Source organism: Lissotriton vulgaris, chromosome 8, assembly GCF_964263255.1.
Source record: "Lissotriton vulgaris chromosome 8, aLisVul1.2, whole genome shotgun sequence".
In the NCBI taxonomy this organism is placed as follows: Eukaryota; Metazoa; Chordata; class Amphibia; order Caudata; family Salamandridae; genus Lissotriton; species Lissotriton vulgaris.
The window spans coordinates 1536571363-1536591416 of record NC_141696.1 but is presented as its reverse complement, the minus strand read 5'-3'; the positions used below and the strand labels follow the sequence as shown (position 1 = coordinate 1536591416).

Sequence of the window (20054 nt, the reverse complement as noted above, 5' to 3'; positions counted from 1 at the left end):
TCACATATTGCCCACACAAAAGACGTTGTTCTGAAAACATCATGAATCCAAGCATACTTCAGACCCACCTTAAAAATTAGAAACGTAAATCTCACAGAAAGTCTAAACGTGGCTGTGTACAACCTATGTCAATGATCTGCTGTAGCTAGCCATTGACACAAGAGTGGATCTGAATTAGCAAATCACCTGAAAAGATCTTTTTATCAAAGGCACTGCCACAAAGATACGTAATTATAATATGACACATGGGGAATAATAATGGTAAAAACACCTCAGTAGTGTGTGTTTTTGACTAAATCTCAGACAAGCAACACTCCAAAGCTGTTTGAATTCAGTGTTCCAACCATTTATGAGTAATGTCCTGTTGGAATTGCAAACGATTGTTCCTATTGTTCTGTCTTTCAGGGGATCCAGTTACTACTTCTGGGATTTCACAGAGTTTTGCAGATGACAACAAAACAGTTTTCCAGCAGGAGACGCAGGATGAACTAGGAAAAACATGTAAGTCTTGTGTGATCCTTCCATGCAACAGACTAGTAATCTCTTCTCAGCCTTGTAGGAAGCTGGCTCTGTATATATATTTATATATTTTTGGGGGGGGGAGTTTTATACAGCTCTGGCTGGACTCGAGGGTATCAGAGCGCTTCACAACATATACAATAATGTTCAGGTAGGTGATACAGGTAGTTGGTAGAACAGGCTTCACAACATATACAATAATGTGCAGATAGGTGATTCAGGTAGTTGGTAAAACAAGGGGATTCTGGCTAGGAGATGCCCAAACATGTGCCGAGTTAATGTCATCAGAGTCCCGGTTAGAAGTAAGGGGAGCACCGGCTGAGGAACTTCCTTGCCTCTTATCGGATTAGTCTCGAGCGGTCGAGGAAGAGGGCATTGAGTAGCTTCTTGAATTTTGGAAACAAGGGGGTCATTCTTATGTCGGGGGGGGTATGGTATTCCAGATTTTGGGGGCATTTCCAGCAAATGATTTGGCTGCTGTTTTTTGCTTATGAGTTTTCAGCGGGATGAGTAGCAGAGTGTTGGAGCTCCTGAGGTTTCTGGCCTGGCCCGCCCTTTTGAGTCTGTTTGCCAAGTATTCAGGTTTGCCTGTGTGCAGGGCTTTGTGTGTGAGGCAGGCTGTTCTGAAGCTGGCTCGCAACTCAATTGGGAGCCATTTAAGCTCTCTGAGTGCGGGAGAGATGGGGTCAAATTTCCTGGTACCAGTAACCATCCTAGCAGCTGCATTGAGGGTTGTCTTCAGGGGGCGAGGTGTGATTTTGCTGTTCCAGTCAGGGCTGCAATCCCATAGTCAATCCCGGAGAGCACTAGTGCCTGGGTGGCTTGTTGAAGGTCTTTGGGTGGGAGGAAGGGTTTTATTTTGTAAAGTAATTTCAGGTTGAGAAAGGTGCTTTTAGCGGATATGGAGATATGTTTTTTCATATCCAATTTCGGGTCTAGGTTGAACCCTAGGGATTTTACCGAATCAGCCAGGATGAGGTTACAGTTGAGGGCGTTGATGGCTTTGAGCCATTCTTCAGTTTGGGGGTTTTCGGCTTTGTTGGAGATGAGAATTTCCGTTTTCTCTTGGTTGAGTTTCAGGTGATTACTTGGGAGCCAGTGTTGAAACGCCTTGAGCGTGGCGTACAGTCTCTGGATGTCATTAATGGAGGTGGTTTCTAGATAAAGCTGCGTGTCGTCAGCATATAAGTGAAAGGGGATGTTGGATTTCCTAAGAAGAGAGGTGAGGGGTTCCATAAAGATGTTGAAAAGCTGAGGGGAGAGCACTGATCCTTGTGGAACACCCCTGATGACAGACTCAAAGTTTTTAATTTTAATTTTTTGTGAGCGGTTGTGGAGAAAGGAGGAGAACCAGTTTAGGACCGTCTCTTGAAGACGAGCCCTTTCCTGTAGCACCTTGATGAGCAATTTGTGGTCAACTGTATCGAATGCGGCCGATAAGTTTAGGAGGATGAGGAGGCAGCATTGATCCGAGTCCAGTGACTTGAGTAGGTCATCAATGACATTGAGGATTGCGGATTCGGTACTGCAGCCTTTTCTGAAACCTGATTGATGGGGATCTAGGAGATTGATGTTATCCAGATGTTGGGTCAGCTGAGGGAGTACACATCTTTCCAGGGTTTTGGACAAAAAAGGTAGGTTCGATACAGGTCTGAAGTTGTTTAGATCCTCGGTGTCTAGCCCTGGATTTTTTAGCACAGGCGTGACTTGGCCTACTTTGAGGCAGTCCGGTACCATTCCAGAGCTCAGTGAGCTGTTAATGATCTTGCACCATAGCGGGGCCAGGACAAGCTTCGGGTCTTTGGCCAGGTGCGGGGTTAGCTGATCCAGGGCGTGTGATGAGGATTTGGCAATGGAGATTAATTTGATTATCTCTGCCTCCTGGATGGGAATGTAGGAGGACTAGTGTTTAGGTGAGATCAAGTAGGTGTTATCCTGCATGTCAGGTGGATTGTTCTCGATAGCAGAGATGAGATTTGAGCCAAGTGAGAGATCTATCTTAGCGATTTTGTCATCGAAAAAGCTGATGAAGTTGTCACATCGTTCTTTGGATGCATGTATTGATGATGTCATGGGCTTGGAGGTTTGATTCCTGATGATATTGAAAAGCTCCTTGGGTCGGTTTTTTGCAGTGTCTAGGGCAGCGCAGAAGAAAGCAGTCTTTTTGTCCTTAATGTGCTTCTTGTAAGACTGGCAGGCTGCTTGGATTTTATCTCGGTGGAGGGTGGAGGGATTGTTCCTCCAAATCCTTTCTGTGGCTCTCATGTGTCTTCTTTCTTCATTGATGTCGGTGGTGAACCAAGATCTGGAGGGAATGGTCCTGGATTTTTTTAGATTCAAAGGGGCAAGGTGGTCCAGGATGAGCGTCATATTTGAGTTATAAAGAGAGATGAGATCGGTGGTTGAGAGATGATCAGAGATATGGGGAAGTAGTGAGCTGATTCCTTCTTCTAGATCAGCTCGAGGGATCTGGGCTGTGTTCCTGACCCATTTGGGGGGGGGAGTCTTGCTTGGGGTGTTGAGTAAGGCCCGCATGGTTGATGTGAAAAAGAACTAAGTAGTGATCGAACCAGTCTATCGGCAGGATGTGATGGAGACAGCATTGCTTTCGGCAATAATTGCATCAAGGGTTGCTCCTCTGTGATGGGTTTCTTCTGAGCAGTGTTGTGTCAGATTGTTTTCTAGTAGTAGGTTGTTTAAGGTTTGGATGAGCGGGTTGTTTGGTTCGTTCCATCTTAGATTGAGGTCGCCCAGGATTATATTGTTGGAGTTACCGAGTGCACAGTGGGCAATTAAATTCGGAAAGGTGAACCCCGAATTCAATGGAGTTGCCTGGGGGGTGGTACAGGAGATGGCAACGTGTAGGCCTGGTGTCGTCGGTTTTAATATTGACTGAGAGACATTCAAAGGAGCTGTACAAGCAGGAGGGAATTTCCGTGATGCCGATGTTGTTCCTGTGAATGATTGCTATACCCCGCCCCTTTTCCTTTGTCTGTCTTTGTTTATCATTGAGAATCCTGGAGGCACCAGCATGTCTATGCTGGGGAAGGAGAGATTGTTGAGCCAGATCTCAGTGATGAATGCTATGTCTATCTCCTGTGAGAGGATGGTTTCTGCTAGTTCGGTTGCATGTTTATGGGCCGATCTGCAGTTAAGGAGCATGCAGTTTATGGGGGTTTCCACTTTGCTCCTGATCTCTGAGGATTGGGCTCTAGGTAGGGCGGATAGGTGGGCTGGGGGTCTCGGGTCTCGCACAGGGGGATGTTCTCCTTTAAATCCCGTACATGGATACATGGATCTTAGATTTGGGGGAGGAATTCGTAGGGGGATCGTAGGATGAGGCTAGGTGTGCCACTTCCTGAGAGGAAAGTGAGGTAGTGGCTCTTCTCGATCTTTCGTATCGATTATCAATTCCCTTTCTGTTGGGCCAGGGTTGAGATCTGGGGGGCATTGGGGTCGTTGAGGGGTGGTATCTTGTCATGTTTGGGTTGGGTGAGACTAGATGGGGCAGTGGGTGTCTGGATGGGATTTCGAGATTGGATAGGGTTTCGTTCAGGCCTCTGGTCAGGATTTCAAGCTGAGTTTCCAGTAAGAGGAGGCGTTCCGTCGTGTTATCCAAGGAGGGAGGAAGAGAATCTGGTGCAACATACCCCTTAGGGGAGGGGGGATTTTCCACAGGGGGGAGGATGACTGGGGCAACATGGCCTTTGGGTGATGGGGGAGTCCCTGTCATGGTGGATGTTGAAGGAGAGGTGAGTGTCCCAGTCATGATGATTAATGAGGGAGGAGTCGCCTGGTTTGATACTGGGAGGGTTCTTGGGCAGGGGAAGTGCTGGCTCCTGCCGGTCGTCAGTTCTCGTGTGGCCTGGGAACGGGGAGGGGCTTAGGGGAGGCTGCGCTTGAGGGAAGTGCTCGACCTTGGATTTGAAGGGAGGGAGGGGGAGCCTGGGTGGGCGGGTCGGCTACCAGCGGGGGTGTGATCGTTGTTCAGAGGTGCAGAGTTTCCGTGGGTGCCTCGGGATGATGAGGAAGGGAAACTCGTTGAGGATGAGAGGTGGGTCTGGTGCCTCACCTGTCATGAGGGGCTCACTGGGAGGAGGGATGGAGTCGATCCGGCTTGAGAGGTGATCATGGGGGCCTTTTTTAATGAGAGGAAGAAGGAGTCGAAGACCTCAAGGTTAACACTGTATTAGGACTGTGCCGTTCGCGTACATGGTTTTGGTGGTATTACCGTTCGTCGTCTAGTTGTTCGGGAGTGAGGTAGTCAGTTTGCGGCTGTGGGATGTATTGGGAGTTTTGGAAATGATGAGATGTGTGTTAAAGATGGTAGTCCAGTTGTCGGGTCTTTCAGTATGGAAGAGTAAGTCCATTTTTATCTGCCCTCTAGAGGAGCAGTGGTAAGTGTCTACGAATAGTGTCTTGGGGTGTTGTCTGATCAGTCTATGTTTGAAGTGTTTCTTCGCTTTAGTAGAGAGGTAGGAGAGAAAAGTGATTGAAAAGGAGTTCGGTCCGTGGGGTATCAGGTAGTTGGGTATTCGCGGGGCGGCGGTCAGTTGCGGGTCCGGTGGCATTTTGACTGTGTTATTTTTACTCTCCGGTATGTAATGGGGTTGAATATTGTGCGGAGGGGGGAGTGTTGTCAGGTCAGGGGAGGGGAGGAGAATGAGGTGTATCACCTCACGGGAGGGAGGTGTCGGCGGGTGTGGTTGCGTGCGGGGAAGAGCTTCTCTGGGGTGGTAGGTGTCTGACTGATCTCTTAGTACTGGGTCTGTATCGATGGGGGAGATCACTATGGTTGAAACTACCTCTGTCTAGCTGTGATTTGGGCCGACCAGGTCGGGATTTACACACTTTAGTGATCCCGGATCCAGTCCAGTGGAACCCAAAAGGTAGGTAGACGTAAAGCAGATAACACCTCACTCTCTATTTTTGGTAGTCTGGTCGAGCAGTAAGGCTTTATCAGAGGACTGTGTTAAAGCATGTACACACTCAGTCAGCAAATAAATTCACACACTCAAAGACTGAACTTCAGACATATTGTTTTTGTATAAAAAATATTCTTTTAGTTATTTTATTTCCTAGAACCAAGCATGCCTTGCACAGGTAACTGATAAATACTTTGCATTAAATATATAGTTGTTACACAGTTTGGATTGTAATTGTATATGCACTTTGTTTTGATTACCGTAGTGTTACTGATCACGCAATGCTTTTCAGAATACAGCACATATACTTTGTATAGGACTTTTAGCAGAATATCATGTAAATAATTTTTTAGATTACTCTTCTTACACAATGCAGTATACCTGGATACCGCACTGGGTCATTTCCTGTAAACAGGCAAGTAAAAGCGTTTTGGTTATTTAGTTCGTTTTAAAGGATTTCTTAGATTTTCCAAATACACACTTAGAAACTTTTCATAGAAAAACAGTCAATGTTATTCTATGGAGGAAAATAGTGTTATCGGTTTAAAAGTAAGTACTGGGAGTTGGTATTCTGGGGATAGACTAAGCGGTTTCCCAGGATCAAGGATGCACTCTTGTTACACTCTCAGCGGCACCAAAGCAGCCGGGTGCAGAGTGCTGAGACCCAATGTTATCCAATGGGGGATAGGGGGCCTCCGGTTAGTGTCTGCTGACGATTAGGCCACTGGGTTGTGGGAGCAAAGCTCCCGGACTTCAGCTCAGGGCATATGGGGGTTTAGGTCAGCACAAAAGATGCACCTTCAGCGACACCGGGGCGGCCGGGTGCAGAGTGCTGTTTTGGTGTCAGAAGCCCTGTAGCTTTGAATGGGGAGTCTCCGGTTTGCAAAAGCACTGCAGGCTCTGGGAACAAAGGTCTTCTGGGTACGACCACCACTTTGGGAGGTAAGTTGGGATGTTGGGGGTTGGTTAGGCACCGTCAGTTGGGCCACCCAAGGCCGGAGGCGTTGGGTGCAGGGGTGCCTTTTAGGGTCGGATCTTCCTACCAGCTCCTGCTCGCGGTTGGGGGGACCTTCTGGTTTGAGGCTGCAGGCCTTGGCTGGAGGCTTGAGGCAGGGTAGGGGTCACCGGATCTCGAGTCAGGATCGCCGGGGAGACCTCCTCTTGGTGTTGGGTCACTCGGGCCGTGGGCTTCAGGTGAAGAGTGGTGCAAACTTGCGGATCCTTGCGGAGCTGGAGTCTGTTGTTGAACAAATCCAGTGTTCACGGGAGACAGAGTCCTTGGAATGGAAGGCAGGCAGGTCCTCAGGGTTTTTCGAGGTTGCTTACTGCAGGACACACTGGTATTCGTGGGAGCAGGTTCAAGGTGGGGACAGACTGGTAGGGCTGGAGCCAAGTCAAAGGGCCTCCTCCTCTTGTTAGCTTCGGCGCAGCTGTTTGGTCCTTCTTCTTTTCTCCTTCTGGTTTCTTGTCTGAAGAAGCATGGTTCAGGGGGGCCCCTAAATACTAGATTTAGGGACGTTACAGGTAGGTAAAAGATTGGGACCAACGGGTCCCAGCCCTGGTGTGGGTACACCTCCTATTATGCCACCCTCCAGTGGGAGGGGGACATAAGCCTTTCCCTGGTTGGCTGGGTCCCCCATCTGCTAGATGGCGGGGACTGAGAATTGTGCTTCACGTCACCTCACCTCCCCCACCTGAGGGGTGGAGTTGGCAGAGGTAGGCACACCTCTCTTCCTCACTTATATATATAGAACCAGTGGGGACCAGTTGCTGAAAGCAGCAGGTGACCTGGGGAAGCTCACAAAGGCAGCAAGCCTTTGAAGCTTCCCCTTCGTGTACCCTGCCCATCCTGGGGGAGGAGGCTTGGAACCTCGTCCCAGGATGTGCATTGTTTTAGGCCCCGAGAGCAACAGACTCTCGACCGAGGGGTCCAGTACCATGTCTGGTGATGGCAGCTGAAAGCAGCCACTCAGCCTGGACACTAGTGGTAGGTCGTTTTTCAGGAGGCATCTCTAAGATGCCCTATGAGAAGTTTGATACCAAACTTCTCTGTTTTCAGTGCAGCCCTTATCGTGCTGTGGAGTTCGTAATGACAATTCCCCGCACCATATACTCTTAATGGCAGCACAGCACTTACAATGTCTAAGAATGGACTTAGACACTGGAAGGGTATAGGGCTCATGCACCTGTACGCTCGCCACTGGTATAGGGCACCCAGCTAGAGGGGTGACTGATCTATGCCAGTATTAACCGGTAAAAGTGCCTACAAGGGATTTATTTAGGTGCACTCAGTTAAACAATTCATACAACAATGTATAGAGGTTCCAATCGGTAACCTGCAGTTAGATAATCAACAGTTCAGTTTTCTGATTTCTTCCCAAAAGATCTATAAGAGATACTCATGAAATGGGTGTGAATTCTTTAGAAATCAGATTTATATAATCTATACTACTATTATAAAGAGAGGACTTGCACCATTTGGCCAGGTAAACTCGGGAACCACAGCACCAATCGCAACACCCAATACAGCGTTGGAAAGGGCAGTTGCAGCAGAAGGACATAGGCTATGCAGACGCCCACCATATACATTTAAAATGTAAAAGAACCGTGCCAGCAAAGTAGTCCCTTGTGGGCGTGTCTGCATTGTGCTCTGGGTGTGTGCTGGGGGCGTGACAATCGCTGGGGGCATTCCGTCACGAGTGTTGTTTTTTCTTCCCAGGTTCTATACATTCCTGCTCCCTTTAAATAGTAATTCAGTGGAGGTCCCATTCTCTTAGAACCACCCCAAGCACATTTATGGGCAAAAATACAACTAAAAGGCCCTGCAAAGCATTATGGGATAAGCTTAGCATAGTTTTTAGCATTCATGAAAGGGTTTCAATGTTTTGGAATTTTACTCATCAGGGACTTCTTGGGACGACGAGGTTAACTGCAGCTTGATGTATAATATTTTAAATGCTATTGCATTTGCCTCATCAGGGACATCTAGGGACGGCGAGGTGAACTGCAGCTTGATATATAATATTTTAAATGCTATTGCATTTGCATCATCAGGGACATCTAGGGACATGAGGTGAACTGCAGCTTGATGTGTAATATTTTAAATGCTATTGCATTTGCCTCATCAGGGACATCTAGGGACCATGAGGTGAACTGCAGCTTGATGTATAATATTTTAAATGCTATTGCATTTGCCTCTTGGGGACAACTGGGGAGAACGAGGTGAACTGCAGCTCTTTGTTGAATTATTTGGATACGATAATATTCACTTCCCACTGCTAATCTCGTCCCATAATGGTTTGCAGGGGCTTGATCTCAAAATCATTACCTCTCTCACTGCTTGCTGGAAGCTAATTTCACTTTTGTGAAATGACTATATGCATTTTAGCATGTAGAAATACTTGTTATTTTACCTTGAATATATGAGGCTTCTGTTTTAATAATTGGAAATCTGACAGAACGAAATATTGCGGATTTATTGTACCAAGTTCACGCCAATTCCGCCCACCCCTACTTTAAATACCCCTGCACCCCATAATCATAACCCACCCTTACTCTATAAAATACCCCAACACCCTTAAACACTAACCCATCTTAACCCTATAAATATACCCTGTACCCCAAAACCCAAACCTATCCCTAAACCCTAAAAATACCCCTGTACCCCAAAACCAAAACCTAGCCCTGAACCCTATAAATACCCCTGTACCTCAAAACCCAAACATACCCCTGAACCCTAAAAATACCCCTGTACCCCAAAACCCAAACCTACCCCTGAACCCTAAAATACCCCTGTACCCCAAAACCCAAACTTAGCCCATAACCCTTAAAATACCCCTGTACCCCAATACCCAAACCTACCTCTGAACCCTAAAAATACCCCTGTACCCCAAAACCCAAACCTAGCCCAGAACCCTAAAATACCCCTGTATCCCAAAACCCAAACCTAGCCCTGAACCCTAAAAATACCCCTGTACCCCAAAACCCAAACCTAGCCCTGAACCCTTAAAGTACCCCTGTACCCCAAAACCCAAACCTACCCCTGAACCCTAAAAATACCCCTATACCCCAAAACCTAAACCTAGCCCTGAACCCTAAAAATACCCCTGTACCCCATAACCCAAAACTATATCTGAACCATTAAAATACCCAAACACCCCAAAACATATACCTCAGTACCCCAAAACATATACCCCTATACCCATACTTGCCTTAACCAAACATTAAAAAAACATGCTTTTACCATTCATGCATTTACAACGAATTTCGTTGTAAATGTATGCGTGGTAAAAGCATATAAAATGTAATGCCATGCGTTATAATGGCATTGCGGAGTCATGGTACTTTCGTAATGAAAGTATGCAGAGTGATGATATGCGGAAAGAAATTTGCGGAATAATGGCTGTTTACCCTCCCCCGTAAGTACATTGGTGGCACGGCCACCCACATCTCCAGCAACATACTCATATTTTTTCACCACCAATTGGAAAAATGCACAGGTCTCTCTCATTGATGCCCAGCACCGACATACACTTTTAGACACACCTCCCACCACAAGTTCTAGAATTGCGAACTTTAGAGATGGGGAGCTACGTTAGAATCTCGGCATCAGCTCAACATCCTGTGATTACAGGAAAATCGCTTTGTCTCCCCGTGCCTACCACAAATCAATGTGTTCTTCTGTAATGTAAATTGTGCTCATGCCATGTTGTCGAGTTCGCGCTATATAATATATTAAGGAAAAATAAAGTAGGGAAACTCGAGTTCACACGCTACTGAACGCGCACTCTTAAGTGCATCAGCAGTGCACTGTGAATCGGAGCGTTTCACAGGCCTGTCACAGATAAGAAATGCTATCAAAATGAAATCCTACGAAACAATATACTACTGGCCGGCAGCAATTCATACCCGGACAACGTCGGGACGGGCTGCTAGTGTGAAATAAAGAGGATACAGAAAATTGAAGCAACCCAATATTATTAATACCTCCGGGTCATTAATGCGAATATCTGTTCCAAACAAAAATACACAAATAGAACAGCGAGTCTGATCAAAACAGAAGTCTCTTCCAAAAAGAAAACTTATCAATACGGAAATAGATGAGGTTGTCGACGTTTCGGTCTTATTGGTGTATGCATCAGTTAGACCATTTTCAGGACGATGAAATAGGCTGTTATATGACCCTTATGAGCATTCCAAGGGGAATGTCTAATCATGGCTGAATCTGTTTATGAATAAAATCTTCCTAGTTATTTGCAGCAAAAAGTAAAGATAGAAGAGCTCTTGGATTTGATTTTTTCCAAACAAATGGTTAGGCTCTGCTGCTCGCAACCGTCAAACAAGATGTGAGGTGCTACTCCTCTGTCAACTCGCTTTCTCTGCCCATTTTTAAGTGTTTGTAGTGTCCACCCAAATTGCACAACTGATGACCATGATATAACGTAGACACAATTTTGTACAATATCTATTCCAGGGCAGTGAGTTGTAGGCATGGCAACCAGTGATGTGTGCTGCGTAACACACAGGGATGTGTGCCATGACGACTCTTCACTTTGTTCTGCACCAAGACACAGCCTGCAAAGGCAGTGTGTGAGGGTGGCACAACAAGTGCTGCAGCCCTTGGAGGTCTTCTCTGGTCACATTGCCCTGGATACCTGTGGTACCATTTACCAGCGGCTGACCTGTGGCCAGAGATGCCAATTGGGTTTTGTGTTTAATGCAGGTTTAGGGAAAGAACATTGGTAGGAGCCCAGGGCACACTCCGTCAAAGCGCATCAGCAGTTAAGTAAAAAGTGGGGGCTACCATGCAGAAAGAGGGCACTTTCTCACAAGTCTCCTAGTTGAGATCGCACCTCTTATTTTACCAGACATGAAGGAGGAGGCAGAGGCTTGTTCCATGGGGCATTGGGAGTCTAAGATTTGTTTAAAAATCTGTGATTTTATAGGTAAGTAAAAGCGCCCCTCCTGTAAAGACATGCGTACCACCTCTTCTAAATCTACATTTGTATAGCATTTCTTCTATGTTCAACTAGTTATTGAAATCTGTTAATTCTTCACAAGTTCACTGATGGATTACTGCATTCTAGTGTCCCAGGACCAAAGAAACGATTTCACCAAACCTTTTACCACCTTTTACACTAAGCCTTTGTTGCTTGGTCTCATCATCCTTTTGGCACTGTTGGGCGATTATTGTGAGTGAGTGACTTAGGCGCATTCAGCTGACAAAATTTAGCTAATGCCTTAAAGTGCTTTTGCACAAGACTGATCTGTATTGCGTCTGGTGGTAATGACACTGTGCCGTTGTAAGCAAGATATGAATTACTGATTCTGAGACCAAAAGCTCTGACACTTTGTACCTCCTGGGAGCCTGTGTATTCATAAGGTAGGTTGTAATGTCCTCTGTGTAGATTGTGGTGTTCTAATGTTTGATACACACATTTGTGTAAAGTAAATGATAAAATGGCACATGATAAATATTGTGAAAGATCCCCCAAATTCATTCGATTTTTAACTAATTTGCAGATATAGGACATTTCAGAGCATTCTCGATTTAATGTTTAGTCTAGTTCTGGAAGGCTGTTTGCTGAGATTTCATAGGATTCTTACTATCATTCTGTCTTTCAGGTGATCCAGATGCTGCATATGGGATTTCACCAAGTTTTCCAGATGAAAAAACACTGTTCCAGCAGGAAATGGAGGATGAACGAGGTCTCACAGGTGACTTATATGGCATCCTTACATGCAATACACTGTTTACATTTTATTTCTAAAGGTTTACTGATTTTTCTTGTTCAGGAATGCCAGATATCACATGTCTTATTTTACCGGACATAAAAGAGGAAGCAGAGGCCTTTTCAATGGATTATCGGGGATCTGAGCTGAATGGGAGCATTGATAATCTTCTCGGTGAGTCAGTGGCACCACCTTTAAAATAAATGAGTGATCTCCTCTAACCCTGCATTAGGATAGTATTGCTTCTATATTTATCTCACTATAATAGTCTGCTCACTGTTTATGAACTTACTTTGCATGGCCACTGCTTTGTGGTTCATCAACAATATTTGTTATTCTTTTGTTTGTTTTGTATTCTCATACTCCTTTATTCATTTTCAATTTATTGAACTAGTAGTCGGAACTGGTTTGGGAAATAAATATGTATTCCTGACTAATACTTGTCCCAGATTCCGTTTACCTTCATGTGTCATTACCAATTATGCTTTGTGTTACCATGTTCAACATTATGTCTGACCAAGGTCTTGGTTTAAAATGAATGCATGTCTATATTTCATGCTTATATATTACATGTTTACAGGCTTTGTAAAACACTTGCCAGATCACAAATCATTGGCAATTGTGCCATTTTAGAAAGTTCCACTTTTTCTTGCCTGCCTAATCATTTCCTCCCTCCTTGGACTGTAAAATCTGGAAGTCCATTAGAGGTGATTAAACGATTATAGCAACCTACAAGGAAGAAGGTTCTGCTGGCCTATGTAGGAAGCTGACTCTTTATATATAGTATACCAATAAGAGGTATACTGTGCAAAGAGCCCAGGTATTCCCTATTAGTTTACAGTGGCTTGGTCTAGCAATCCCTGTTGCAGGGATTCTGCGGAGTCACAGAACTAATCTTGGGATTGTGGAACCTTAGTTGGCAGGGACTGAGTCATCCTCCCACCTGAGTATCCATGAGCCCGGGGACTGACTAGCTATAGTGTCGAACTTGCCCTTCTTCTCACTCGCAGAGGAACAATTGAATAGACACCCCAGAACATAACGATCCCAGCCCTCTCAGGAACCGCAGTTGCAGGACACACCCTTTCGCTCACACTCTCGTACTCGCCCACAATAAGATCTGACAGAGACATGAGGAAAGTTTTTAAAATGTTTATTTTAACTATCATGCCCTAGTACTGCATGGATACGTGCCACAACAAGTAGAAAAATGGCTAACAAATACGGTTAGCATAGCAAATAGTCAGTAAATCATAAAAGTTGCTGTCATTGTATACAACAGCATAGCCTAACCTCCCTCTGTCAAAGTCTTATTCCAAACTCCTAGGATCTGTGCGTTACTCAAATTGGTCCACCTCTCAATCGCTCCACCTTCTGATGATATAACAGCGCAGAGGATAGGAATGATTAAGTGAAGAAAGGAAAGGATGGGGACAGTGGGGAGGGAGACCTACAACACAAAAAACACAATTAAAGGCCTATTCCACTTCCTGTAGCACATGTCTAAATTCACTTAACATATACTAAGCAGTAACTACCTGTCAAGAACAAGCATTTGCAATGCAATAGGTCTCGCATTAGGAAAGTTTGAGCTATTGGTATTGTAAATTACACATTTTTTATTTATGTGTTGGTTTTGAAAATAGCGAAATTAATAGCTTTGTCATTTACAATGCCAATAGTTTTAACTTTTGGAAATGTGACACCTATAGCATTTGTAATGCAATATGTGTTGTATTTACGTGACTTAGATGTATTGATATTACAAATAACAAAGGCTTTTAATGTTTTAAAATAATTAATACTTAAGTTATTGTAATTTATAATGGCAATAGCTTAAACTTTTGTAAATAACTTTTGTAAAGATTATGTTCAGTGTATTTTATTGTGACGAAAATCCAAGTCCAGAAGAGAAATATTAACATCTTTTTGTGACATTTGTAATAAAGCTTGAAACATTGAGAGGACATATTTGAACCAGTTGTTGTTGAATGGTTGCACAAATTGATTCTGTGGTGGCGCTAAGTGATGTTGTGGTGGCGACGAGTGATGCTGTGGCGTTCAGTGATGCTGTGGTAGCGCATAGTGATGTTGTGGTGCCCCTGAGTGGTGATGCTGTGGTGGGGCTGAGTGATGCATTGGTGATGCGATAGATAGATAGAGTGAGTGCGATAGATAGATAGAGTGAGTGCGATAGATAGATAGAGGGAGGGCGATAGATTGATAGAATGAGTGCGATAGATAGAGTGAGGACGATAGAGTGAGGATGATAGATAGAGTGAGGGCGATAGATAGACAGATAGAGTGAGGGCGGTAGATAGAGTGAGGGCGATAGAGTGAGGGCGATAGACAGATAGAGGGCGATAGATAGATTGAGTATGGGCGATATATAGATAGAAAGATAGAGTGCGGGAGATAGATAGTTGATAGAGTGAGGGCGATAGATAGAGTGAGGGCGATAGATAGAGTGAGGGCGATAGATAGAGTGAGGGCGATAGAGTGAGGGCGATAGATAGATAGATAGATAGATAGATAGATAGATAGAGGGCAACAGTAAACATCCCGTATTCGAGGAATTTACTGTGTGCAATTTTAATTTTGATTCAACGTTTCAATGCGTCCCCTCGAGCACCTGTGTGATGCTACTAATATAAATAAATTTGCAGATGTTAATCACTTTAACCAAACAAAAGGAGGTGGACATGTGGCCTCTGGCTTCAAAGGCACAAAACCTGAGTTCAGATCTCAGTTCCTGCACATAGGCAAACCTTCTTATCTGACTGTTTTGTGCTTTCTGAGCAGGCGGGCACAGTGAGTGCTGAGAAGCCAAACTACCAGTGTGCTCATTGTTTTGACTGCCTCCTTACAGTTTTATTTCTATCCAGCCATGAAGTGAAGGCACCTCAGCAAGTTAACTACACCACATCTTAAACTTTTGTAAATAACTTTTGTAAAGATTATGTTCAGTGTATTTTATTGTGACGAAAATCCAATAACAGAAGTGAAATATTAACATCTTTTTGTGACATTTGTAATAAAGCTTGAAACATTGAGAGGACATATTTCCACGTGCAACAAGAAGTATCTGGGGTCTGATTCCAGTCGGGGCGAGTTAGACGTTTAACCTTTTTTGACCAACAAAGTCCGTTTGAAATGGACAGTAAAATAAATTAAACACATTGCACGCCTTCTTCTGTTGGCTAAGAGACGAGAATGGAGAGGGAAGGAAGGCCCGGCAGAAGAGCTGTTATATCTGATGCTTGTGGATGGCTGACGCTTGTGGATGTCTGATGCCTGATGTTTGTGGATGTCTGACGGTTTGTGGATGTCTGATGCTTGTGGATGTCTGATGCTTGTGGATGTCTGATGCTTGTGGATGTCTGATGCTTGTGGATGTCTGATGCTTGTGGATGTCTGATGCTTGTGGATGCCTGATGCTTGTGGATGCCTGATGCTTGTGGATGCCTGATGCTTGTGGATGTCTGATGCTTGTGGATGCCTGATGCTTGTGGATGCCTGATGCTTGTGGATGTCTGATGCTTGTGGATGTCTGATGCTTGTGGATGTCTGATGCTTGTGGATGTCTGATGCTTGTGGCTTGTGGATGTCTGCCGCTTGTGGATGTCTGACGTTTGTTGATGCCTGATGCCTTTGGATGTCTGATGCTTGTGGATGTCTGATGCTTGTGGATGTCTGATGCTTGTGGATGGCTGACGCTTGTGGATGTCTGATGCCTGATGTTTGTGGATGTCTGATGCTTGTGGATGTCTGATGCCTGATGCTTGTGGATGTCTGATGCCTGATGCTTGTGGATGTCTGATGCTTGTGGATGTCTGATGCTTGTGGATGTCTGATGCTTGTGGATGTCTGTTGCTTGTGGATGCTTGATGCTTTTGGATGCCTGACACTTGTGGATGTCTGATGCTTGTGGATGTCTGATGCTTGTGGATGTCTGATGCTTGTGGATGTCTGATGCTTGTGGATGTCTGATGCTTGTGGATGCCTGATGCTTGTGGATGCCTGATGCTTGTGGATGTCTGATGCGTGATGCTTGTGGATGCCTGATGCTTGTGGATGCCTGATGCTTGTGGATGCCTGATGCTTGTGGATGCCTGATGCTTCTGGATGCCTGATGCTTCTGGATACCTGATGCTTCTGGATGTCTGATGCTTGTGGATGCCTGATGCCTTTGGATGTCTGATGCTTATGGATGGCTGACGCTTGTGGATGGCTGATTCCTGATGTTTGTGGATGTCTGACGCTTGTGGATGGCTGACGCTTGTGGATGGCTGACGCTTGTGGATGGCTGACGCTTGTAGATGGCTGACGCTTGTGGATGGCTGACGCTTGTGGATGGCTGACGCTTGTGGATGGCTGACGCTTGTGGATGGCTGACGCTTGTGGATGCCTGACGCTTGTGCATGCCTGATGCTTGTGCATGCCAGACCCTTTTTGGATGCCTGACACTTGTGGATGCCTGATGCTGTGGATGCCTGATGCTGTGGATGGATGCCTGATGCTTGTGGATGCCTGATGCTTGTGGATGCCTGATGCTTGTGGATGCCTGATGCTTCTGGATGTCTGATGCTTCTGGATGTCTGATGCTTCTGGATGTCTGATGCTTCTGGATGTCTGATGCTTCTGGATGTTTGATGTTTGTGGATGCCTGATGCATCTGGATGCCTGATGCATCTGGATGTCTGATGCATCTGGATGTCTGATGCATCTGGATGTCTGATGCTTCTGGATGTCTGATGCTTCTGGATGTCTGATGCTTCTGGATGTCTGATGCTTCTGGATGTCTGATGCTTCTGGATGTCTGATGCTTCTGGATGTCTGATGCTTCTGGATGTTTGATGTTTGTTGATGTCTGATGCGTCTGGACGCCTGATGCTTGTGGATGCCTGATGCTTGTGGATGCCTGATGCTTGTGGATGCCTGATGCTTGTGGATGCCTGATGCTTGTGGATGCCTGATGCTTGTGGATGTCTGATGCTTCTGGATGTCTGATGCTTCTGGATGTCTGATGCTTCTGGATGTCTGATGCTTCTGGATGCCTGATGCTTCTGGATGCCTGATGCTTCTGGATGCCTGATGCTTCTGGATGTCTGATGCTTCTGGATGTCTGATGCTTCTGGATGTCTGATGCTTCTGGATGCCTGATGCTTCTGGATGCCTGATGCTTGTGGATGTCTGATGCGTGATGCGTCTGGATGCCTGATGCGTCTGGATGCCTGATGCTTCTGGATGCCTGATGCTTCTGGATGTCTGATGTTTCTGGATGTCTGATGCTTCTGGATGTTTGATGTTTGTTGATGTCTGATGCGTCTGGACGCCTGATGCTTGTGGATGCCTGATGCTTGTGGATGCCTGATGCTTGTGGATGCCTGATGCTTGTGGATGCCTGATGCTTGTGGATGTCTGATGCTTGTGGATGTCTGATGCTTGTGGATGTCTGATGCTTGTGGATGTCTGATGCTTCTGGATGTCTGATACTTCTGGATGTCTGATGCTTGTGGATGCCTGATGCTTGTGGATGCCTGATGCTTGTGGATGCCTGATGCTTCTGGATATCTGATGCTTCTGGATGTCTGATGCTTCTGGATGTCTGATGCTTCTGGATGCCTGATGCTTCTGGATGTCTGATGCCTGATGCTTCTGGATGTCTGATGCCTGATGCGTCTGGATGCCTGATGCGTCTGGATGCCTGATGCTTCTGGATGTCTGATGCTTCTGGATGCCTGATGCTTCTGGATGCCTGATGCTTGTGGATGCCTGATGCTTGTGGATGCCTGATGCTTCTGGATATCTGATGTTTCTGGATGTCTGATGCTTCTGGATATCTGATGTTTGTTGATGTCTGATGCGTCTGGATGCCTGATGCGTCTGGATGCCTGATGCGTCTGGATGCCTGATGCTTGTGGATGCCTGATGCTTGTGGATGCCTGATGCTTGTGGATGCCTGATGCTTGTGGATGCCTGATGCTTCTGGATATCTGATGTTTCTGGATGTCTGATGCTTCTGGATATTTAATGTTTGTTGATGTCTGATGCGTCTGGATGCCTGATGCGTCTGGATGCCTAATGCTTGTGGATGCCTGATGCTTCTGGATATCTGATGTTTCTGGATGCCTGATGCTTCTGGATGCCTGATGCTTCTGGATGTCTGATGCTTGTAGATGCCTGATGCTTGTGGATGTTTGATGCTTGTGGATGCTTGATGCTTGTGGATGTCTGATACTTGTGGATGTCTGTTGCTTGTGGATGTCTGATGCTTGTGGGTGCCTGATGCTTGTGGATGTCGGATTCTCCTGGTTGTCTGATGCTCCTGGTTTGTCTGATGCTTGTGGATGTCTGCTGCTTGTGTATGTCTGATGCTTGTGGACGTCTGATGCTTCTGGATGTCTGATGCTTGTGGACGTCTGATGCTTCTGGATGTTTGTGGATGTCTGATGTGGCTGGATGTCTGATGCTTCTGGACGTTTGTGGAAGTCTGATGCCTGATGCTTGTAGATGTGTGACGCTTGTGGATGTCTGACGCTTGTGGATGTCTGACGCTTGTGGATGTCTGACGCGTGTGGATGTCTGACGCGTGTGGATGTCTGACGCGTGTGGATGTCTGACGCGTGTGGATGTCTGACGCGTGTGGATGCCTGACGCGTGTGGATGCCTGACGTTTGTTGATGCCTGACGTTTGATGATGCCTGACACTTGTGGATGCCTGATGCCTTTGGATGTCTGATGCTTATGGATGGCTGACGCTTGTGGATGGCTGATTCCTGATGTTTGTGGATGTCTGACGCTTGTGGATGTCTGACGCTTGTGGATACCTGACGCTTGTGGATGCCTGACGCTTGTGGATGTCCGATGCTTTTGGATGTCTGATGCTTTTGGATGTCTGATGCTTTTGGATGTCTGATGCTTTTGGATGTCTGATGCTTTTGGATGTCTGATGCTTTTGGATGTCTGATGCTTTTGGATGTCTGATGCTTTTGGATGCTTGATGCTTTTGGATGCCTGATGCTTTTGGATGCCTGATGCTTGTGGATGTCTGATGCTTGTGGATGTCTGATGCTTGTGGATGTGGATGTCTGATGCTTGTGGATGTCTGATGCTTGTGGATGTGAGATGCTTGTGGATGTCTGATGCTTGTGGATGTCTGATGCCTGATGCTTGTGGATGTCTGATGCTTGATGCTTGTGGATGTCTGATGCCTGATGCTTGTGGATGTCTGATGCTTGTGGATGTCTGATGCTTGTGGATGTCTGATGCTTGTGGATGTGAGATGCTTGTGGATGCCTGATGCTTGTGCACGCCTGATGCTTGTGGACGTCTGATTCTCCTGGATGTTTGTGGATGTCTGATGCTGCTGGTTGTCTGATGCTACTGGTTGTCTGATGTCTGATGCTTGTGGATGCCTGATGCTTGTGGATGTCTGATGCTTGTGGCCGTCTGATGCTTGTGGATGCCTGATGCTTGTGGATGTCTGATGCTTGTGGATGCCTGATGCTTGTGGATGTCTGATGCTTGTGGATGCCTGATGCTTGTGGATGCCTGATGCTTGTGCATGCCTGATGCTTGTGGATGCTTGATGCTTTTGGATGCCTGACGCTTGTGGATGTCTGATTCTTGTGGATGTCTGATGCTTGTGGATGTCTGATGCTTGTGGATGTCTGATGCTTGTGGATGTCTGATGCTTGTGGATGTCTGATGCTTGTGGATGTCTGATGCTTGTGGATGTCTGATACTTCTGGATGTTTGTGGATGTCTGATGCTTCTGGATGTCTGATGCTTGTGGATGTCTGACGTCTGATGTTTGTGGATGTCTGACGCTTGTGGATGTCTGACGCTTGTGGATGCCTGACGCTTGTGGATGCC

General features: G+C 45.9%; 1 protein-coding gene across 1 annotated transcript in view; it reads left to right on the top strand.

Annotated features, from left to right (window-relative positions):
• The window catches only part of LOC147700310 (uncharacterized), a 429112-nt gene that overhangs the window by 53680 nt on the left and 355378 nt on the right, over positions 1-20054 (top strand). Inside the window, 3 exon segments of the mRNA XM_086936302.1 lie at positions 406-501; positions 12069-12161; positions 12240-12350. Of these exon segments, the coding sequence (XP_086792428.1) occupies positions 406-501; positions 12069-12161; positions 12240-12350 (300 nt within the window).